This window comes from Tachypleus tridentatus, chromosome 3, assembly GCF_004210375.1.
Source record: "Tachypleus tridentatus isolate NWPU-2018 chromosome 3, ASM421037v1, whole genome shotgun sequence".
Lineage (NCBI taxonomy): Eukaryota > Metazoa > Arthropoda > Merostomata > Xiphosura > Limulidae > Tachypleus > Tachypleus tridentatus.
The window spans coordinates 95,121,394-95,146,776 of record NC_134827.1 but is presented as its reverse complement, the minus strand read 5'-3'; the positions used below and the strand labels follow the sequence as shown (position 1 = coordinate 95,146,776).

Below are 25,383 nucleotides of genomic sequence, written 5' to 3'. Positions count from 1 at the left end.
GCAAAGAGACATGTTTGTTTGTTTTTGACTTTCGCACAAAGCTACTCAAGGGCTATCTGTGCTAGCCGTCCCTAATTTAATAATGTAAGACTAGAGGGAAGGCAGCTAGTCATCACCACCCACCGCCAACTCTTGGGCTACTCTTTTATCAACAAATAGTGGGATTGACCATCACATTATAACGCCCCCACGACTGAAAAGGCGAGCATGTTTGGCGCGACGGGGATGCGAACCCGCCACCCTCAGATTATGAGTCGCACGCCTCAACACGCTTAGCCATGCCGTGCCATTTTTGTAAACTTAAACCTAGTTGTTACAACAGAATATAAGTTTGTAGAAATTTTAAAGAAAAACAACTTTATGTTGACTACAATTTGAACATATTTTTATCAAGCAATTAAAAAGAACAAGAACAACAAAAGAACAACATTACGTCAGTGGGCTCTTACACTAGTGTTGTATGAAGACTTTTTCTAACAAATTGAAGCATGATTATAATTAATTGTCATAAGACATTAATATTAAGTTCATTATATGTTTGAATGATATATTCGTTATTCAGTCCCCTCCAGTTTTTAAAATACCAGAAAAGTGTGCAATGATAGTATTTCAGCCACACTACTGTCCCATACATCCATTGCTGATGACACATTTTTAGGATGGTACACAACAAATACAGCAGTGGTCAAAACACTATTTATACCAACTATATTTTGTATAACAAAAAATGTAGTGTTTAGAAACATAACAGGCCCAGTTGTGAGTTTTATGATAAGTACAATTACTTAGGTTTTTACATTGTTTTATTTGACAATTTGATAATGGTTAGGGTGGGCAAATCGAGACATCTTTAAATTCAGTGATGTAAGTAAATACATATTACATATACAGAAAATATTTTTAAAATACCAAATTAAAATGCGTTATATTGTGTGCCCCATATTTTCTGGGGCATATTTGCACATTAAAAGTATCTACAAAGTTATATTTTGTTATCTAATTTACAATATAACCCCGCGAGACAAATATACAGCTGCCGCTAAATAACGTAGAACTTAATATTTGTGTTCAGTTAATTAAATTAATTTGTACCTGTCTATTTACTAAAATTTCTTTTTGGTTGTCAATCTTCAATTCTAAGATCTTAAATAGTTTCTCAGAAAGTAAGTAAAATAAAAGACAGACGCGTAGAAATAGATATTCTGAGTTAATGTTGTGTAAACCCTTCGCCCTGAAGTATTATCCTTAATTATGTAATTATATCAAAAATTAATTGGGAACCTTGCTAAGTTTGCTTTTGATATTTTGTTTAAACCAAGGTGAAGCGACTTAGCAAATTTCGTTTAAGATTTTCTTTCGTAATATTATGGAGAAAACTGGAAAAAAATAGTTATTGCAGTTATTAACTAAAAAAATATTGTGTACGTGTGTGCACATATACGCGCATTCTCTCTTTAACGTTGTGAATTTTTTTATTCAGATTTTATTGATTTATACATCTAGTCCCTTACAGTAGCGTCCTCTAGCTTGCTATGCAATGTTTTGTTTTCGTAAATTATATATACATTATCGGAGTAAAAATTAATCATTTTTTGATCATTTAGAATGCAAAATATTTATACATCACACCAATTTCTTTTATTTCAAACTTCTAAATCATTATTGTTACGAAACTGCTGTTTAATGTTACACACGGGGATATTTGAGATCAGATAGAGCAGCTGGGGTATAGCATGGCGCGATTAGAATCACTACAAAGTAAAAAGATGCGATTAAAAAGAGCGCTAAACATTATACTTTTGTGCAATTTCTTGGATATAATTTACAGGATTGTTCAGGTTGTTGATGGACATACTCAAGGTAAGGTGTTTCATGACGTTTTTTGCTCTTAACTTTGCATATTACATAAGAAACTTTTACATGACCCAAATTACTAGCGATTATTACCTAAGGCAATACTAAGTTATGACTGTTACTTGAGTGCAAGTTGTAGTTTACATGAGTAATGAAAATCATTTGGACGAGATATAATATTTTAGGATCATTTTTAACGTATGTCATTTTGTAGATTTCACATCTTTGTGTGATATTAATAATCATTAAACTTCAAGTTGAAGTTGGAAATGAAAATTATGCTACCTTCACGTAATATTGGTATTTGAATATTTATTTTAAAGTTTCTGGAAACTTTGGGTTATAAGTTTCAAAACTAATATTTAGTAGTACTTGGGTAACGTTTGGAGATCGATAAATAATTTTTGTGTGAATATTGAGTAAGTAGGCTGGTGACTGATGTTATTTAATGTAAATATTTACTTGTCAGGTATCAGTAATGAACACATGCGTATATTACAAAAGTAGACAGAAATAGTAAAAGCTCTTAAAAATTAACATAAAATGTTTATAGCATATTAACTCATAACCTCATTTGTATTTTGTAACATTATTTAGACTATTAAACTGCTGTACTGTTTTGTGTTTCATAGGCTTATTGTAGATTGGGTTTGCTTGCAACTTTAACATTTTTCAAATAAATAGTTTATCTTACAACATACTTAGGAATAATCACAATTAAATACCGTTATAAACTGGTAATTAAGTCATAATCATGGATATATCAAATCGGTTATACTGCTAAAGAAAAATATTATATTTGAAGCATAAGAGAAAGTTAATCTATTTTTTGTATTAGTTGGTACAATTTTACACAGCAGTAGTAAGAATATTTATAATAAAAATTATGAAATATTTTATTCACAAGTCCACTATTGAATATCTGCCATTAGTGATCTGTCACTAAGGGTATATTTATTTTTTAAAATACTACATGTTTATTAGCCTAATAGCCATAATTGTGTGCAAGACCTATCTATATGCGTACCTTGATATCAACTTTAAACATTTGCTTATGTTTTGACTGATTTTCATTGTGCTAAGTTTTAGATTAACATCAAGTTTAGTGTTTCTGAAAAAGTCCATTTGTAGGTGACTGCATAACTTCATTGCAGTCAAAGGTAGAAGGGAAAAGTGGGATAGAGTGTATAAGGTGCACCAGACAGGATTGGTTTATGTTTGAAAATTATGGTGTTGGTTGCAACTCTCCAGAGGCTTAGAAAGATACATTATTTTAAACTTTCATAGCTTGCTTAACATAAACATTTTGGAGACAACAAAGTGAGTTGCTTGAGGACCAGTTAGTAATTACTTTGTGGAAGTCTAGTTTGTTGGAGGAGAAAATAACGGATTAGGAGTAAGACAGGAAATTGGTAGAATTAGGGTAAAGATTATCTTGGGAAAAGTGAGAAAGAAATGCATTTGATCTACAAGGGCTAATATAATAGTTAGGGATCTAAAGGCAGGTTTGGTTGGCACTGACGTACCAGTTTCTAATAACCTGGAACATTTGATTTTGCAGTGAAGATGATGACTAGAGCTTACTTCTGATGGGGAACTCTTTACTTGTCAGGTAGTTAAGTTGAGGGTGTTAGAATTTGTTGATAATTTAGTTGCTGGTACAATATAACATTCTATTTTTGAATTGCACATAGGAGCAAATGATGTTGGAAATTATAAATTAAGAGAGTTGGTTTTAAAGTACAAACAAGTTCAGATGTGATTTTTTGAGTGCACAGTATTAAAATGAATTTCCTTGAATGATCCTTAGCTTTAATGAAGGATTACAAAGGATATGCTTAGAGCAACAGATATGATGGTTGGATCAGTGTGAGTTTTCAGGGTAACAGTGAATTATTTTTCAGCAATAGACTGCACTTAAACAGGTTAGGCATTTGAAACAGCTCTAACTATATTCATTAAAGACACTTAGGACTAACCTTGTGTAGTATGTCCTACTTGCCTCACTGGTTAATAGATTTGAAGATAAGCCTAGTTAATTACTATTTTTGGAGAATTTGGAGTATAAAATATTTGGAGTATTGAGAACAAATTGCAGGAGTTCAGTCTTAAGTTGAAATTGAAGAGTATGACATGATGGAAATTATTTTGAAATTCCAGAACATAAGTTATTTAATAGTGATAAGATATTTAAAAGTGAGATGGGATGGTTCTTTGTTATGGGAATTAATCGTACCTTGTTGATAATAAAAACAAAACAGTGATAATCAGATTATTTTTAGGGGCTCAAGGGTAGAAATGTTTTTTTTTTTTAATTGTAATTATTAAAATCACCTATTCAGACTGAAGAGAAATTATGTAATAATATTCAGATTGTTACTAATAAGGATTCTGATGTGGTGATTATGGGAAGGTAATTTTAAACACCTTTATTGGAATCATTATGGAGTCAAATAGTGAGTGAGAGAGGTTTTGTTTTTAAGGTGATTTGGGATAGTTTTCAATACCAAATGCAAAGATGACCAAATGGGATGCTATTAGAGATTTATTGCTTACCACTAATGAAGATATGGTTGCAAGATTTGAAGTAGAAGTAACTTTTGGGTAGGAGTGTTCATTGTATAACTGGGTTTGATGTTTTTACTACATTTTTAGGTGAATGAAATTTTAGCCTAATTTTCAGAAAGCCAATGTTGAGACCATTAGATAAGATTTGTAACAAGTTAGTTGGGATAGTGAGTTAAAAGGCAAATGTGATGTGGAAAGTTTAAAAAATAATTCAGTGTAGCCACTTTTCTAAAGAGTTAAAAAAGATAGCAGGAAAGGCCAACCGTCATTGGCTTACCAAAGACGTAAATAAGAAAGTGAGGTTACGAATACCTTACGTTTTAAATGATTTATATTGACTGAGGGGACAGAAATTTGCTCAATAAAAAGAGTTTGGTATTATGTTAAAAAAAATTACGAATTGAAAAAAGAACTTATAAAAAGTAGCTGCCCAACCTACTGATGTTAAAATTAACAGCAAGGATATTTTAAAGTGTATTAAAAGTAAATGAAATTGTTAGTGTAGGGATTAGGCCCTTAAAGGATGTTGATGATGAGGTTTTTGTTGCAGACTGTGGAATGATTGAGCTTTTAAATATTCTATTTTGTTTCAATAAGAGAAGATGCAAGCTCTTCTCGATTCTGAAAATTTTCCATTCAGTGTTAGAAAGGAAAACTGAAAGATTAAAAATAAAGTTTTAGAACTGGACATTTTTTCTCCCAGGGTTTTTTTTTTCATTGAGGTCAAAGATTGACTGTGCAAACCTCTCTCTTTCTCAGTTTTTTGGATAAATCAATAGTGATTGGTCAGGTGCCAGAGAATTTGAAACCTGCTTATGTACTCCTGTTTTTAAAAGAAGGTGTCAGAAGAATTGTCCCTGAAATTATAGTTATTTTTACTTCTGTAGTAGAATAAATGTGAGAATCAGTAGTGAAGGAAGCTCTGCAAAATCATCTAGTGCAATATAAAATCAACAGGAATTTACGAAAGAGAAATCTTATTTAATCTGTTAACTTTTTCAAGAGTGTAACATGTTATCTGGATGATGGACAGGATAAAGTTTTCCATAAGAGACTGCTAAGAAAATCATGTCATGAGAGTAGATCATCCTTGTTATTAGTGGAATGCTCCAGTATTTAGTATTTAACCCTTTGATTTTTTTATTGCATAATAATACTGATACGACATAATTAGTAAAATTTACAATTGATGTTTGAATACTTAGATTTTTATAGATGTATTGAGAATATTGAACAAGTATTGGGCAAATGACCTATAACTGTATTAAGTGCAGTATAAGGCTTTCGAGTTATCATAATTTGGATCAAATGTTAACTGAAGAAAAGGATTTGACATAACAGTGCTAAAGTAAATCATGTCATTGAGGCAGTCAGTGCTCGGTAGTTGGTCGAAAAGCTGCTGAAGTTTTGTATTTATTTATAAACATTAATTACAAGTCAGAAGATGTAATTATCTTTTCATATAAATTTCTAGTCTTGCATTCCTGTACAATTTTAGTTTCCTCATCTGTGTATTTATTTATTATTATTATGTCTGTTGAATTTTTGTTTATATATTCTTGAAGCAGTAGTAAGTTATGTTCATGGGTATATTAAAAGCTTTGCATATATGAATAAAAAATGCCTTTGTGTATTAATCTTAAAGTTTTTGAACAAACATTTAAAAAATTTGGTAAAACAGTCAACCAAATAAATTTAGAAATCTACAATGAAATGTAAGAAGTTCAGATATAAGTTTCAAAATATTTCAAAACTGTTTACTTAAACTGGACTTTAAGTTGTTGACTTGACCACTTTTACTTCTTGGACCACTCAGAAAGTATAGTTTCCATATTTTCTTTTCTTTTTTACAGGTTATGTTGTTAAAATGTTAAGTAGATGTTTTGATTTCACAAAATTTTATACCATTTTGGTCAAATGAAGGACATTTTTGTTGGTGACTGACTTTTCATGGGCTCATATGATTTTTAACATTTTGAATGGTTAATAACACAGCAGTGATTTTTGATGAAATTATATAACATATTGTTATTTGTTTTGGCTATTTTAAACATTTTTGTAACTGTGGCTATAATTAGACCTTCTGAAGGAAAATTGTGTGTGAAAAGACCTGGATATATTTTACACAATAACTTGTGTGAAGTTACTTATGTCTAGGCTGATGGAATTAATTACATTGAAATGATTATTAAGGCTAATAAGTTTTTAAAAATCTGAATTTTGTCTTTTTCTCACGTAAATGTTTCTATGTTGAGGTTGGGCATTTTCAGTCTTTGGACAATATAAAGAAATTTTGGTTAAATACAGGATGTTCGGAAAGTCACTGTGCAGTTTTGTAAATATGTTATTGTATTTCAGATTTTGATCCTAATATGGTTTTTTAGAAACAAAATAAGAAGGATTCAAGCCTGTATTGATGTGAATGGGGGTCACTTTCAACATTGTTTATAATTGTCATTCATATTTACCTCCTATATTCTATATTGAAACATGTCTGTTAATAAATATATAAGTGCCCAGTGACTTTCCAAACACCCCGTAGAAATTTCAATTATAAAGGTTATTAATATTGATTTGGCAAATTTTTGCAAGAAGAGACGTTATAGACTTGTCAAAAGTCTGGATAGGGCTTTGGTTAAGATCTTACAGGAACATGATACTTATTAGCGTTGTTTTAAGCTTCATATTCATTTTCTATTGTTTTCAATGGCAATATGTACAGATTAATACCACTGTCAATAACAACAGATGTGTTAATATTAGTGACCTTAATTTTATAATAAAGGGTGTTTAGAAAGTCACTGTGCAGTTTTGTAATCATATTTTATTCAGTCTATTTCAAGCCAGCAACTGATAACGGTGTTTAGAAACAAAATAAGAAGGATCCAGGCCTGTATTGATTGATGCCAACGGGAGTCACTTTCAACATTGTTTATAAATGTCATTCATATTTACCTCCTGTATTCTATATTGAAACATGTCTGTTAATAAATATATAAGTACACAGGGACTTTTCGAACACCCTGTAGTTAATGTAAAAAAACTGAAATATGAGATTTATGATGGTTGATTTTCTAACTTAAGAGAGATGAAGATTGTTGTGCAGAAAAAGATTAAACCTTATGCTCATCATGTTATTATATTTGATGATTACTTTGTCTGATTATAAATATTTGGGTTAACGGTTTTTTTTTTTAGATAAAATTTCAGAATGTGGGAGGCCTTATCTCAAAGTCATTAAGAAAGTAAGGAAATGGAAGGGGGAATGTTGACCATTATTATTCAAAATATGTGTTTATGGGGGGGCAAGAACACCTTTGTTATCAGTGTGTTGGAACAAGTTACCATGACTCTTCTAGAAAAGCATTTTCAAACTTTCATGTTTGATAAATGATGCTAAACGTAGTCATGAAAATGTATTTTTCATGGTGAAGTAATGCATGGAAGTTCTATTGATAAAAGTTCTGATCTTACAGGTAAGGGAATTCTGATTATTTCTCATGAATGTTTAATAACAAACCACAAAAGAGATTAATAAATAAAGTGAATTCATGTGAAATTGTCAGAAAAGCTAATAGAAAATTAATTTTCTGGTAGAAATAAAAGGTGGTGATAATGAACATTATTGTGATTGGCAGAATATAACTAGTAAGGTCAGTCATTGGTTTGTAAACTTCAGTAATATCACATTTTCTTCATTTCTTTTAAGAGAAACTGAGCTAAGAGACCTAAACCTATTCTCATAACTTTCTCTTTCCTGGGATTACTCTTGTAACCTATTCTTCAAAGCCTTGGATAAAGTGACCAGTATTGTAGAGTACCATCCCAGTATATCTACTCCCGTTGATTATTGACGAAAGAGGAATAAACATAACAAAATACAACTAACAGGTTGTCGAATATAGAATAAAGTTTAGCTACAAAAATCTGACACAGATTTAGAAACAAAGCATTTTTCTATTTATACTCTTTATGGTATGATGCAGTTGACTTGTATTCACATACTGATATTTGTTATGTACATGCACATATACACTACAAATATATTGCAAAAAAAACAAAAACTATCTTGATCTCTGAGATATAATAGTGCTTTAAAATTTTTTCACTTAGAATAAAGTGGCATACCAAGCTTACAGAAAAAAATATAAAACATTTATTTTGGAGTATGGTTATATTAAAGTAGACTAAATGTGAGTACATGAATACGGTTATACACAGTGTTACCAGTGAGGCCTAACTAATGACTTGTAATTAGGATGTATGTAAATATAGGTGTGAACTTTCTTTAGATGTACATGTTTAGCTTTAGAGAACCTTTTCATTCTTAGGAAACCTAATGGCTGGTTTACAACTTCCTTATAGTCCTGTGAAGATGTATTATGGTCTCTAAATGTAATTATAGTTATGATCCATTGATGTCTCTTTTATCGTATTTTCTAATTATCAAATCTTCATTGTAATGTTTCTTGATTTTATTCTAATTAACTTAAAAGTAACATATCTGGGCTTACAAAAAAGGCCAAGTCTTGATGCAATTACCAGCTAAAAAGGCAAGGCTTGGCAAGTAGCCAAAAGAAATACTATTCATAGCCATATAAACTACAAGTAATAGCATCTATTGCTGAAAAGTCTTAAGTTAAATTTGAGTATTTTGTAATTATGTTTTTGAATTTTAAATGTATTTAAATGAAGTCTTAGATTTTTTATCCCCTACGTACATTCGTCCTTACATGTTAAGGCAGCCTGTAATCTCTGTGACTTGAATTTTTGCTCATAATATATTCTTGTAATATATGACTTTATTCTGTAGGGTTTTTTCTTTCATATTTGATTTTTTATGTGTATTTCATGTTGCGACCAGGGTTTACTGCGTTTTTATTATGCTACATAATTATTTTCTTTACATACCTTAAGTTTCACAGTTTTAGATTTGAAATTATTGCTAGATATGTTAAGTTTCTGTCTTAAGAGCTAGCTTTTGTAGTCTCACAAATTCCATGTATTTGAATCAGTTTTTATTTAAGATGTGCTGCATAGCACGTCAAAAGCAGTAAAAAGTAAAATTTGAAACAGCGCACTAATCTTTTTTTTAGGTGTTGGTTTTGTTTTTTTTATTTTGTAAAGTGGAATTAGTATTTCTTACTACTTTAAATGTGCTGAAAGTCACTGATGAGATTACATTGGTCAGTGGGAGTATATCAGTATTTGCTTATAGCACTTTCATTTTAGATGCAGATTTCACTAACAGTGAATGAATGAGGTAAAAATTTAAAAATTGTAGACTATATCAGTGTGTTACCTTTTTATTGGATATTGTTGAAAACTTTACAAAAATAACACATGTATACACATTGTGTATGAAGCATACTACACATTATTTTTCCTCTGAGTTCAAAGGACAAATGATGAAGTTTTGGTATTAACTTAAATTTTCTTTAAAATTGTTCATGCAGGTGTGTCTGTGTGTGTATGGATGTGTATCCATGTTTTACAATAGAGAAGTGGTTATGTTGTGCAGCTAACATGTTGATATATTAGTACTCGCTGTTTATAAATCAGTCCTTAGATGTTGTTGAGCTATTTTTTGTAGAAAGTGTCATTAGAAGACTGTTTTGTGTAATATCATTGAGTATTGTGCTGGGATACAATGTCAGGTTTTGATATCTTAAAGCCAAATCTCCTCTAATTTTACTGTTTGCTATTTTTATTGTTGGAATAGGCCTTCTGTTTCTTAGTGTCTAAGTCTTAGTTGGACCTTACTTTTTGATGAAGGTTTGTATGATTTTGTTAACTTTAATTTCCAAAAAATAACATTGCATATATTTGTTTGGATTTTAAAAAGCACACAGAATTATATGAGAGATTGTCAGCTTTTGTTTTTAGTGTTTTACAGCACTTTGATCAAGAGCTCACACTATAGCTTTATCCTCATGAAAGTTTCTCTTCTTTGCCAATCTAAGCAGCAGTACAAATCTAACTTCACTTGCCTTTATATGCCATTATATTACCCAAAGCAAGTTAAACCTTATTTTCTCCACCTATGTCAATGCACCCTCTATCCCAGATCTGAAAATTAACTTTCCATTATTATTTCTTATTTATTTTTCTTGATGGCAGAATGTTACAATGACTGTTTAATCTGCTTAACGAGAGTTTATCTTCAGTGCTGAATAGCTTTAATTATACCTCAGCTTCAGACAGTTCCTTTGTTTTTATATATATGTATATTTCTTCTTGGACCTGGAGTTTATTTTTTTTATTTTGTAAGATAACAAAAATGGAATATCAAAGTTATAGTTTTCAAAGTGATTTAAGTAATATTCTGTGTTTATTTCTCTTCCTTTTGAGAGACCACTTTTGTCATTTTCATGACAGGTGATGCCTTTTCAAGTATGCTTCTTTTCAAGTCTGCATTAGCTACCAGTTGACCAACAAGAAATTTCATGGTGGAAATGATTTCTGTTGACATGGGTTGTTCCATAAGACTACCTTGTGTGCTTTTTATATGGTAAACAATTATAAAACAAAGTTCTATACATAACTGGAGCATTACTCATTGACTATAATGAATAAAGTTTAAGAGGATTTTGCCCATCATGGGCATCATAAATAGAGTTGGTTCACCTGTTGCACTATGTTTGGAGTATCATTCCTATGGACTCTCCCCAACATGAGTATTCTTCCATTTCTCTTAGTGGAATGTGGGAGTTCTTATGACTTTCAAATTCCTCTCACTGAAATGGTTGCCAGAGGTCTGTTCCTCCTAAGTGATGTTTAAATTAATTTTTCCACTCAAGGAGAAGAATGTTTTTTTTTTCAGCATTATCAACCTACACTTCCTCCTAATACTGGTTCAGATTATTCTTTGCCATCCGGGTGAGATGAGCATGGCCTTCATTTCGATGATCATGAAAGAGGGTCTTTGATGTCTTGTAATTGTGCATGCAGGGCATCACTACCTGAGCCATTGGTTTATCGTTGTTTGATCTACATCCTTCTTGTAATTCTGGGGACAGGAAGTGTTGCCTTGCCTCTCAGGTTGGGGAGTTAGGACTTTGTTTTGTAAATCCAAACCAGTTAATCTCTGTTTCTTTAGTTTGAGTAAAGCATTAAATGTTCCATAATTCCAAGTTCAGTTTGTTGCACTTTGTGCTTCTTTAAGTTGGAGTGAGAATTTGTTCATTATTACGTTGCTTGTCTTCTTTTTGTAATTCCAATAGCTCAACATGAAACTTTCTGTAACTTTCAAGTTGGGTTCCAGTAACACCACTTTTCTGAACAAAACTAAATCAATAGCAGTTCTCATTCCTTAGCCACTATGCTTTGGATCTAAATTTGAGACCACAGTCTTATAATTCCAATAATGAGACATGGATTTCGTCTTCCTGACTGGGGCCTGGACAAATACTTGTTCTTCAAACAACGTTATGATCTTGTCTTTGTTGTTGGTAGGCTTTTACTGGCCAGGAATTAAATTTCATGTTGTCTGGACAAAGAGAATACCTGCTCTAGAAGTAGTGCAGACCCAACCAGTGTGCTATTATTATATTTCATTTTCTCACACTTTTTTCTATGTAGATGCTTTCTGTGTGGGTTTATCTTTTTTTGGGGGGGGGGATTTACTAGTGTACTTAATATCTTCAAGCCAGTGATCTTGGTGGTGGGGTATCATAGTTTTGTATTGAGAAAGTAAAGGTTGTATCTCATCTGAAAAGACTTAATTATTATGTCATATCATCTTTATATTAAGAATTTTCTAATATTTTTGCAGTTTCTTAGGCATGTTCTCATTTCAAACCTTTTCTGATAAATAATTTGATCATGATTCAATCCTGCAAATCCATAGTCATTTCTTGCATCAGTTATGTAGGGGCACCTCTTCTAGGATTCTTTGACTTTGAATATTGGACCTTTTTTTCTGGACTTATTTTCATTGAATCCATCTTCTTGTTTGTCATGTTCCAGGACATATAAACTTTGTTGTGAATCTACTGTTTTGGCTGGATAACATTCTGGCGTCTCTCTGCTTCCAGGTTTTTTCCGTGAGTTAGGCATATCTCTCATAGATACCTTTGCCTCTCTTCTTGTCCCTCTTTCCTCATCCTTTTGATCCTGACTGTTGATGTTTTCAACCAAGACTGGTCTCGCTTTTTTCTTTGACTTTTTCCTTGGGTTTTTGCTTTGACACGCATCACTTGTTGAGACTTGCTGGTAGCTTCTCTTTGGCCAACTCAACTTGATTTCCTTTGATTCTCTGTTAACACCCAGATATTCTCTACCTCTGTAAAATCTTCCCTCTCTATCTCTTTTTTCTTTCTATCCAGGGATAAAGTCTTGTCATCTTTGTGTGTGGGAGTTATCCAGTCATTTGGTTTTCTTGCTGTACTCTGCAGTTGTGTAGTTTTATTTTTGTCCCATTCCTGTTGGCCTTTTGTTTTGTCTGTCTGTCAACAAATGAAGTGGTTTTTTCCTCATTTGTCCATCTGTGTAATGGATTTACTGTTACATATTTATTTTAATACCTAAATTTGTTTCAGTTAGATGTGTGTGACATATAGTATTGGATGTGCATTGCACAAGTCCCACCTGTTCTTGAAATTTGTAGAAGATTCTTGAGAGCAAGAATTAACTTTATGTGCTTTACAAAAACACTGACATGTCTTTGAACATTCAAGAATACTGCCAGTTAACTACAATCAGTGCATTATAAACCTCAGAAGCTATGATTATGATAAAGGCTTATTAATTGGAAAATAACAGAATTTGATCAGGAATGTTTTTATAGATTTTGGACATTACAAACTGTTCAACCTTCAGTAAATTAATTTTGGACATTAGTTTTTCCATGAAGACATTAAATATCTTTATCAGTAAAAAGTCAGCTTGTAAGCAATGTGAGTTCACCCAAGAAAAGACAGTCAGCTAACTTAAGTGAGGTGTAACAATATCAACTCATAAGTAATTTGTTCATTGTGAAACTGGACCACTGATAAAAATATTCAGTTCCAGGCCAGATAGAAGGCTCGGTTATTTGTAAGACTCTTGTACATCAACCAATATTTGTAATAACTACTTGTAATAACTGTTATTATATATTGTAATAATATCAACTCAGAATTAATTGGCTCGTAATGGACCTGGACCACCGAAAAAAATATTTTAGTTCCAGACCTAATAGAAGACTCAGTAGTTTGTGAGACTCTTGTATGTAAACCAATATTTGTAATAATTGTTATTATAAATTGTATTGCTGTTTATATATTAAAATATATTTGTGGTACAAAAGAAAATTGTGCATATCAATTATGTTGGCAAATATTATAAATTTTATACATATTAACATTCAATTAAATACTAAATTAAAATTTCTGGCTATTTGAAATTTTAATTTATAGTGTATGTAACATATTAAATCAGCAACTTGTCTAAAATAAATTATAATATTTAACAATCTGCCACTTATTCCATCCCAGCTATTCTATTGCAAACCATTTATCTGCCTTTTTTACATGGGTGTTTAACTGTAGTTTGTTGGTTTCTACCATTTTTGGTTATTCATGTGGTTTTTGCATGCTCTTGCTTGTGCTACATTATAGCCATTGGCTTCTTGTTATTTGCATCACCCTTCTTTCAAGACTTATTTCCTCCTCTATTTTCCTTGTGGTTTTTGTTATTTGGATGTCTGTACTACTGATGTTTTTTACATCTTCCGTAATCTTCTAAGTATATCAGTCTTTCCTCAATAAAATTTCTACCTCTGCAGAAGGTAACCATATTTTCTGTCTTATCTCCTTTACTTATATTTTCCACATCTCTATTTGTTTGAACCCACATCAACTCCTATAGTCTAAATAGACTCTATATCATTCAGTTATATCATGGACTTTTCTTCCATGGCTCCCCACAATAATCTTTTCCTACCCTGGGACCCTTTTCTTATCTGTACTTGATGTGTCTGTCAACTTCTCTGGTCAGTATATTCCTCCCTGGATTTCGATGGTCATAAGATATTTCAAGATTTTTCACTTCAGATTTATCATCTGTCTCACTCTCTTGTTTACCATTTTTGTTAGCCCTTGGACAAGATCCTTGAGACAGGTATATGGATGTCTCTCCACACATTTGTTACTTATAATTTTCTTCATCTGTTTCATTTCCTGCATGATTTCAACTTCTTCTAGTAGTCATTATTCATTCAACCCATTGTCTTTAGGATGGATATGTTTTTTTATTCTTTTTCCTTCACTTTTTGTCAAACAGTATCCTACTAATTTCCTATCTGCATCAGGTTAGGAGTAACAGAAGACACTCAAATCATCTACCCTGGCTTTTACCATTGCCACTTCAAGATGGGTGTTCTGCAATATTGTTAGGGGTATCCTTGTGGTGAACAAATTAACTCTTTTTTTCAATGCAGACTATACCACTTCTGTGAACTGTTGTGGAAAAAGCTGGTACAAGGGAAGCAACTGCTCACTTTTTTGGCTCATACTTTCCCACTTTTAATAATAGGATTTGTAGTCACCTATTATTCTGTCTCCAGTAAATTAAAAACAACAACAAAAAACACCTTTACAACTAGTTGTCTGATGGGTATCTGGGCACTTCTTTGAAGACTCAAAGAATATGAGTGCCCATTCTTTCTTCCCCCTCTTTTCTTTAAGTGTATCACAGAAGACCTTTGCCACTTACCAGTTCTTAGCTGCTGAGAAAGTAGTGTGTGGAGAGTCCTCAGTGGTTAGGCTTAGCACAATATGATAAGAAGTAGGGTGGTGGTGACACTTTAAGTGCAGTATTGGCCATCTCTCACATAGCTAAAGTGCCTTTCTCATGCAGCCAGAGTCTGTGCAAGAGAGTCTGGGTGAGGACACATTGTACAGTTTAACTGTGCCCTAACCACACTACACATCTCGGCTCATGGACTACTTGTGTGCAAAAGTTCAGTTGGTCATGCTCACACCCACCTCTGCAGCACTGCAGACAGTGTTTTGCCTTTTCCTCTTTTTCTTTCCGGGTAAAGAGTATACACTGGTCGAGAAAAGATATGGTCTTCCACTGATTTGACTGTATGGAGTCCCTGTCATCAGGAGTTGTACTCTGTGGGCTTTCCCTTTAGGTCCTTTCTTAAAGGAGTTAATCCAGTTTTAATTTTTGCACTCCACTACTTCAACAGGGAGAGGAGTTATCATCTCAGAACTCAACATTTTCTTGATCTGAAAATGTATTTGTGATAGATAAGCATATCTTAACTCATCCCACCCAACCTCCCTGCTTTAGAAGTACGTTTTTTTTCTTGGTTCATCTAAGAATGAAGTGATCACTAATGCAAGTGCATGGGAAAAATGTTATTACTCATGGAAGTTGTATTGCCTTTCTATTAGTGGAGGACTGGTGTTTCATGATGAAATCCTCATGCACCAATGCAGTTCATGAACACTTGAATTTAGGTGGGAGTTAGCTCAAGGCTAGCGGTATAGAAGTCTCGTAGGTGGATGCAGAGAGAAATACGCTTTAATGTTATGGGAATGTTAAATTTGCGATGTTTAACATTTGAAAATACATTACCAGGTTTGAGTTTTGCTTGACAGCAATCTTATTAACCTTTATATTTACTTTTGCAGCATGAAGATGAATGAGTGAGTGCAAGCTTAAGCCTAACATTTTGCTTCAGCTTGGTTTACAGGTATTTAATCTGCTGGACCCAGCCATTAGCCAAGTCAAGAAATGATTGCAAAGGCTAATGCTTGAGATAAAACAGTGAGCATGAGGTGTGCATATATGTTACATTACATTAAATAGGGAAACAAAGTATGAGTGCATCTAAGTAGCTTATGATTAATCATGTCTATGTAAGGCAAAAGGAAATCATGCTTTTTTTCTTATTACAGAACTTATTTAAATTTATAATTTGAGTTAAAATAAAAAACTTCATTTTCATTCCAGAATGTGAATGCATAGCATAAGCTATCCATTACTTTCATTCAGTTTAGTCTTTGAAGTACATTTTTTATTCATATATGTTTTGTTGCTCAGCCTGTGTTTGGGCTTGTAGAGCCAAACCATAGGCATGGCACGGCTTAGCCTTGTAAATGTCTTGTTCACCAATGTGCAGTAAAGTTCAAAATATACGCTTTTGACATGTGTTTGCAAGTAAAATTTCAGAAATACTACATATTTCTGAATTTATTAGCTTTTGAGAAGTGTACATAACAGCCATTTTTTACACAAGATATTTGTACAGTTAGTTCATAAAGGTGTTTCCACATTGGGGATTTAGAATTTCAAAGACAGAGATATCTCTTTTACTTAATGTACTTGAAAACAAAGGAACATGAATGAACTTGGGGCATCAAAAACTGTATGAAAAGACAAGACCAACAAAACGTTTTATGTACCTCAGCTATGGTAAGCAAACTGTGACCTATTGTAAAAGGTGAGAGCCATGAATACAGATGTATGGCCCATACTTCAGTATACAACATAATGAAGAGTGATCTTCATCTGACAAAATAACATAACTTGCATGTACACAAGTTGCCTTCACAACATCTGTTCAATTATTGCAAACTGTAAGCATCTGAAAAATGAATGCATATTTTTACAAAGATAATTCTTTAATGTTAAGTGATGCAGTTTCTTTTGTTGTCTGTAGTATTAGACTGCAGAAAGAGGCACCAGGAAATCATCATTGTTGTACACTATACGACAAAAAATATGGAAGAAATGAAGTTCTTTGATCATGACAGCCTCATGAGAGAACCTTTTGCAATGGAAAGAAGCCACAAAACTGTTGTCAAAATTTGTAGACATCAGATAAGAGTGTGATCAATTAAAGTGTTCTGTACCCTCTAAGAGACAGATATAAATATCTTTCCAATAAAGCTGTATTTGTTAAAACCCAACTGGTTTGATAAGCTCTGTTATTTGTTAAAAGGTCTTGTTGGAATTGCCATGTAATAAATAAGGTGTAGTTAAGATACTGATACTTAATAGCAATTTGTAAGTAAGAAATGATCAGAATTATATTATTATCAGTCTTATTGTTATGTTATTTCTCATATATCACTGAATGTTATGTCCTGTGAATAAAGGTATTCTGCATCTTAAATTTCTGTTACTTTATTTCAGTATAGCCTGTTAATGACATATGATATTTTTATTATTACTTGACACGTTTCATCCCCTGCTGGTACAGCGGTAAGTCTAAAATCAGGGGTTTGATTCCCTGTGGTGGACTCGGCAGATAGCCCAATGAACACACAACATTTCTAATGAAGTAAGTGAAATAACGGTTTCAAATAGTATCTCAGCCTTTATGAAGTCTTAATTTTGAAATACTAAGATAATTACATAAAACAAAAGGTAGGCATTCTGCTTATAAGCATTAAAAAGACAATAAAATAAAACAGATTGGTTGCTTGCAAAGAATGTCATTGAACTACATGCGGAGTATATTTGTCAAAATTGATTTTTGTAAGGTATTAAAAGCACTCCCTCTTTCCTCTCAACGACAGTTATTCAATAAGTTTGAAAAGGCTAGAGAAAAATTCATATGAACAGTCAGAACATTAATGGCTAGTATAATAGCTGGAGACATACTGTCAGACTTCCCTTTATTTTGCCATACACTGTCTAACCTATTGGATTCAACGGGCATAATTTGTATCTTGATAAATTGATATATCCCAAAACATTTCTATGAGTATGTAGGTTTAATTACTAGAGAACATATTTTTCCTTGTTGCATTCTGTAGACTGTGATCTGTTGTATAGATGTATACTTGAACACCCATATTTTATTTTTTGTTTGAATTGTTTTCAACTACTGAAGTATGGGCACAGCCTAAGAGAATAAACAGATACACACATGTGCACAGTAGTACCTGTTTAGGATTTATGTTTTTATATACAGATTCTTTGCCACTGTGAAACTCGTGTTTTATAAACTGAACAAAGACAACCACCTCCCAAACTAATATGGATTAGTGCTATCATTATATACTTTAATTTTGTAACATAAAATTAGTTTACATATTTATATTTAAAAATGTATTTGATACTTGGTATTGCATAACTATAATTTTCTTTTCTTTGTTTTTTTTAGTTTGCATGGAAGCTTCTAGAAATGAGTCTTAAAGAAATTCCAGTAGTTGTGTAATGTCTTGATCGTTTATGTTGTGTATTGACATGCCATGTTCAGTGCTGTCTTAATTTTTCATGTTGTATATTAAAATGTAAATAATTAGGTAATGTCTTTATCTTGTATCTTGAATATTGATATACTAGTGAATAAGTGATGTGGATCTTTTATGTCTACTGATATGCTAATAGTAATGTCTTGATCTTGCATGCTCTGTACTGACATGCCAGTAAAGTGATGCCTTGATCTTGCATGTTGTTTGCTGACATGCTTGTAGTAAGGTAATGCCTTGATCTTGCATGTTGTTTACTGACATGCTAGTAGTAAGGTAATGCCTTGATCTTGCATGTTGTTTACTGACATGCTAGTAGTAAGGTAATGTATTGATCTTGCATGTTGTTTACTGACATGCTAGTAGTAAGGTAATGTATTGACCTTGCATGTTGTTAACTGACATGCTAGTAATAAGGTAATGTATTGATCTTGCATGTTGTATATTGACATGCCAGTAGTAAGGTAATGTATTAATCTTGCATGTTGTATACTGACATGCCAGTAGTAAGGTAATGTATTAATCTTTACACTACCTTTTTGATGTAAAAGTTTCAGTGAAAATTTATATTATACATAAGTAAAATAATACGTTGTAGCTTCATATGTATTTTCAGAAAAGAACAAGCTCATTTTTTGTTAAAAGTACAATACATGCATTAAATATAACATGTAAACTGATGGGCAAACTTTTGTTTGAGTACCCAAATTCTGTGTGTAAAGCTGCTGCTTGAAGAATAATTTCGTGTAGTACTTTTTAAAATCTTTTCATTCAGCCATGTATAGTGATTTGCTTGCTAATTCTTCTACAAAGTATAGCTGTTATTTTGAGAAAATAAGCCACTGTTTTGAATATAATGAAGACATCACGAACAAAGCGATAGTAGTTGTTGTGGAAGGTGTTTTGTAGGAACTTGTATGGTACTTAGGAGTTTCCAAGACTTGAAATGAGTGAAGTCACCATCTGATTAATAAAAAAGATAAGCTGAAAAAAAACTATTTTAGAATTTACAGATATTTTAGAGATTGAGACTTTTAGGGTGTCCTGGTATTTGTACTTGTACAGTCGTATCATGTTTGATACAAAACTTTGATAAATCATAAATTTAGTGTTCTGAATCGCTGAACTGAAAAATTAAGTGAAACATTCTGATTTTGTTTGTTTTCATTCCATTGGTTAAAATGTAACCTTTGATCAGTAACAGAACATGCTTGGATCATTCTTCTATGAATATGTACATAAAATTATCTCTCTCATGTAATACGGGTGTGCTTTCAGAATAGGTCACATTGTCTTGAAGGAACTTTAATTTTCCTTATTTGTTTAGACTCTCGTGTAAGGACTAAGCAGGTTGGATGTAAATATTCTTACACATTCAAATTTTCTTTCCTCACTGTGTTTGTTGTGACACTGACAGTTTAGCTTATTTATTATTGACTTTGTATATAAGTACTTGTTTTTTTTTAGATTTATTGTGTTGGATATCCTGTAGGGTATGAACGATCATTCTTTCATTGTTTGTGACTAAAGCTTCTTGCATGGTAAATTAATTCTTGGTGATTTATATGCCTATAGTACATGTAGTCCATTTCAGCTGCAATGCAAGTTTTACACCATATGTGTACATACATTAGATAGTGTGTCACAGTCCTTGCTGCAGAGTTATCACTGTACTGTTTGTAACTCCTTTTGTGCTTAATAACAAGCATGCAAGGAGCTCTCTAGGAAAGATATAAACTTGTAATGGAAAAGTTGGATTAGGTTGACATCACTCTGGAGATATTTGTTTAAATCATAAGTTCATTTGTATGTTTTGAATTTATAACTTATCAGTTAAGAATTGTTGAACAAAATGTGAAGTTATTTCTTCCTACATCCAGTCTTTTTACTGGTAATTGGTATGTGTGTGTGTATGTGTGTGTGTGTATATAAACCATGAGTAATTTATTTGTTATTTTAATAATTAAACATCAGTAATATGTTATATAAAACCAATAGTGAAATAACTTTATATAGTCATGCAGCTCAGATATATCAAAGATGAAGAAAACAAACCAAAACTTGCTCATAATTGGATACCATATACAGTATTCTAGAGTACTAATTTGTTCAGCATGATTCAATGAAATCGGAAACCTAGCTAAGCACTTCTTTGTGTTTCTAAACTAATTTATCTTAAGAAAATTATAAAATGCAAAATTAAAGAAGGCTTAAGACAATATATACTGATAAAAGGTAAGAGTAAATTGTTAGTAAAAATAATAACATCAGACAAAAATGGACAAAAAACAACTATTTGAACCTATGTTTTGTAAAATACTTTAATTTATAATAAATATTAAAAACATGGTAATACAAAAACAAACCTTTAATGCAGAAGTTTCAGAAGTTATGTTCCATCATCAGTGTTCATATGTTAAAAAAATTAGTTCATTCATACTCAAACTACAAGAAACATTGAGTGAGTTTGAGTATTCAATCAGAAGTTTAGAAGGAACAGATTTAAATTTTAACAGTATAATGAAATGTAAGGATAAAATATAAAAATGTATATCACTTTTTAAATTTTTCTCTTATAAAAGGTTCACCATTTTAATAATTTCCAAAAATACAAATACTCTTCAATTATCCATACTGAACTTAATTCAATGGTATGGAACGGCTAGTATGGGTGTCAACACTTTTGTTGATAAGCAGAGAACAACGTTTTGACCTTCCTAGGTCATCGTCAGGTTAATCAAGAATAGCATGGATTCTTGTGCTTTTGTAAAAAATACAGTGGGAAATGGAAGGTAGAACACAGTATCTATTTTTAATTCTTATGACCCAGATGTCAGAAAAAGATCTTAAACTTTTAAAATTGTACAGTGTCTACATTTATTTCTGTTATTAACTTTCAGTTTTGGTGTAGCACCTTTATACCAAGAGTAGTTGCATTAAGATAAAACATCTTATGATCATTGTACCTACTGTTAGGCAACATATGTTTGTGTTTATAATTATTGAGGATTTCAAAATATATCTGGTACAGATTCATTCAATGAACATAAAATAGACATCTGTTTGCATTCATCAGTTTGGTATATTTTTGCAATTTGTCAAATACATGGCTTTACATTAGCAGTTTGTGAAACCACCTGAGGCAGGTGAAATTTCTTTTTGAACAGTTAAAGTTATCTAAATAGTTGTCTGGTTCAATGCATCAAAGCTTTGCATTGTATTTCAACTTTTTTCATTTAATTAATAGTAAAATTAGAGCTAAAGTCATTGCCATCTATCTGACTTCAGCATCACTCAGAAAGCTTTATCTGGGGAGATAAATGAATTGTTCTCAGAAGATAGAAAAATATGTTTGTGTTTTTATGAAAATACATTGCAAGATCATAAAATTTATAGCATAAATGACTGGGTTTGGTATTGCATCTGACAATAAGTAAAGGATTCTAAAATAAAAATATAATGTTAAATACTAGGTTTTATTTGATTTTCTATATAAGTGTATTTTATAAGTTCTCTCATTATGTGTGCAGCTTAAATCTAAATGTGATAAGATTCAGAAAAGTATACAAAAATAAAAAGGAAAGTGGTATCTAGGAAAGTTGTTGAAGTTTCCAGACATTCAAAGTTATAATAGAGTGACTGTGAGAGAATTCTTTGATGCATTTATATTTCTAGAAATAAAAAAGCAGTTCAACATGTTAGCTAAGAATTTGAAAAAATACAACTATTATAATGTCAGTGGACATTTTACATTTTTGACAAAGTTTTTTTGTAATCAGTAGTTCCACGTTAAAATCTCAGTGTGTCATCATTGAATGTGTGGAGCCAGAAGCACAAAACATACTGTATAAAATAGTTGGTGGTAACATTTGATGCAAATTTAATCTTTACTAATGACACACCCATTCTAAAGGTTGAAGCAACGTTGTTTACCTACTGCAAAATGGTAATATACGTGTTACTCATATTATGCTTGAATGTACTTGTAAGTGAAGGTAACTGCATCTGTAATATTTTTAACCACTTTGTTTAAAGTGAAACCACTTGTTCACCTTCTTATACATGTGTATGGATGATATATGTTGCACAAAAGGGTGCTTGTTGTGTAATGAATGTGGTGCTATTGGGTTTCGTGTTTGTTTCCTTTTTTTAGTACAAAATTACCGTCTGTTTAAAACCTTGTAGCTCCGTAGGTTTAATAAATTGCAATTTACAAACAAAAAACACTATATGCATGTATATGTTTTTCATGTATCAAAATGGAAATAAAATTACTTCTAGACATTAAATTAGCACTAAACAAACGTAATGATGCTTAAATGGAAATAAAATTACTTCTGGGCATTAAATTTAAACACTACAAAGCACTAAACAAACGTAATGATGCTTAAACGGAAATAGAATTACTTCTAGACATTAAATTAGTACTAAACAAACGTAATGATGCTTAAATGGAAATAAAATTACTTCTGGGCATTAAATTTAAACACTAAAAAGCACTAAACAAACGTAATGATGCTTAAACGGAAATAAAATTACTTCTAGACATTAAATTAGCACTAAACAAACGTAATGATGCTTAAACGGAAATAGAATTACTTCTAGACAGTAAATTAGCACTAAACAAACGTAATGATGCTTAAACGGAAATAGAATTACTTCTAGACATTAAATTAGCACTAAACAAACGTAATGATGCTTAAATGGAAATAAAATTACTTCTGGGCATTAAATTTAAACACTAAAAAGCACTAAACAAACGTAATGATGCTTAAACGGAAATAGAATTACTTCTAGACATTAACTTTAAACACTACAAAGCACTAAACAAACGTAATGATGCTTAAACGGAAATAGAATTACTTCTAGACATTAACTTTAAACACTACAAAGCACTAAACAAACGTAATGATGCTTAAACGGAAATAGAATTACTTCTAGACATTAAATTAGCACTAAACAAACGTAATGATGCTTAAACGGAAATAGAATTACTTCTAGACATTAAATTAGCACTAAACAAACGTAATGATGCTTAAATGGAAATAAAATTACTTCTGGGCATTAAATTTAAACACTAAAAAGCACTAAACAAACGTAATGATGCTTAAACGGAAATAAAATTACTTCTAGACATTAAATTAGCACTAAACAAACGTAACGATGCTTAAACGGAAATAGAATTACTTCTAGACATTAAATTAGCACTAAACAAACGTAATGATGCTTAAATGGAAATAAAATTACTTCTAGACATTAACTTTAAACACTACAAAGCACTAAACAAATGTAATGATGCTTAAACGGAAATAGAATTACTTCTAGACATTAACTTTAAACACTAAAAAGCACATTCGTGTCGAATTACTTGCATAATTGAACAATTTCATGTGCCTCTGGCTTTTGCCTCTCTTCAGTCCACCCAGAAACTTTAGTATGGTGAATTTTGTCTGTTGATTTTTATTTCTAGTATCATCACTGATCTTATATGGTGGTCATGTCCCAGATGCATTTCATGGCACTGCCATGTATGTACTGATTTTTTCATACATATTCAGAAAAAGAGCATGAGGTGCAACACACCAAGGTAATAACAACAAATATAAACATCCACATAACATTCTGATTTAATCACTATAGTCATTATTTTGTGTCGTTAAATCCTGCTGAGTAGCCCACATTGCCTCACAAGAAATATTTACCTAAAATTTGCATTGAGCAGGGGAATATAGAAAGTGTTAAACCCATCTGTTTCTGCTCAATGCCCAACTGTTGAGATGGCTTTTGTTTGGCATTATATCTGTGTAACTGACATAATAATTTCCATATTTATACAAGTTACTTGTTGCATAGCCCCTTGGTAGGAACCAAATTCCAGATGATTGTACCTGATGACAGTGATCCACACATACATTCTTTGGTGTTCTACCCTTATATGTTTTCCATCCCAATCCATTCTTTTAGTATATTATGGGAGAACTGTTACTTCTCCAATTTTAAGCTGGTGGGAATGTTGATGTGGAGAGTTTCTTCTGCAGGTGCTGTCTTTCCCCTTTAAGAGACAGGTTGGGCTAACACTTTTTTTTGAGATACATGGCTGGATGTTACCAGGAACTGTATTATCGGATATCCCGTTACAGTATCTCCAAAGACATTACTGGTTAATATGTCCAGCTGGGACTTGGTTTCTAATGGGAGACAGATGGTGGCTTCTCCTCCTTCCACCTGCTATTTTAGTATCTTTCTTATATAAATATTTGACTAAGATGGAACAATACATATTCTCTCATTTTGCCCACATTGGTGACATGTATTCATCATCACTGGATTTTCTTGATATCCTTTACTACTTCATGAGAACAGAAACTATTGGGCAAAGATAATACCTTTCCTGAGAAGGATATGGTCTACCACCAGATGTGATTCCATCAGGTTACCCTGCCCTCCCAATCTTGTGAAAGTCACACCCCAGAAAGGAGCTTGTTTTTGTAGTTGTTTAGCACCATCTTGTCCACCATTTTTGTTATAAGATTCTAACTCTTAATGGCACAGGAACGTAAATGGTGTTTCTGAAGTTACCATTCTCCTTACTCCCAGTGCAGTTTATCTGCCTTGTCAAAAATGAGTTTATTGTTGTGTGCTAATGCTTTTGGGGGTTACTGTGCATAAGCTTGCATTACTCTCCTCTTGGTTAAGGGCCACAGTAGATGAATCTAGGGGCGGAGGTTTGTTTAAATCTTGTGGCACGTGCCGGAAATTCCATGGT

The 25,383-nt window shown here is 32.0% G+C and overlaps 1 protein-coding gene across 1 annotated transcript in view; it reads left to right on the top strand.

The window, feature by feature from the left end:
* The first annotated feature begins 1,623 nt into the window (after nt 1-1,623).
* Tmem131 (Transmembrane protein 131) overlaps nt 1,624-25,383 on the top strand; it is a 191,871-nt gene continuing 168,111 nt past the window's right edge. Inside the window, exon 1 of the mRNA XM_076492169.1 lies at nt 1,624-1,860. Within this exon, the coding sequence (XP_076348284.1) occupies nt 1,734-1,860 (127 nt within the window). The 5' untranslated portion in view covers nt 1,624-1,733. The remainder of the gene's footprint in view (nt 1,861-25,383) is intronic.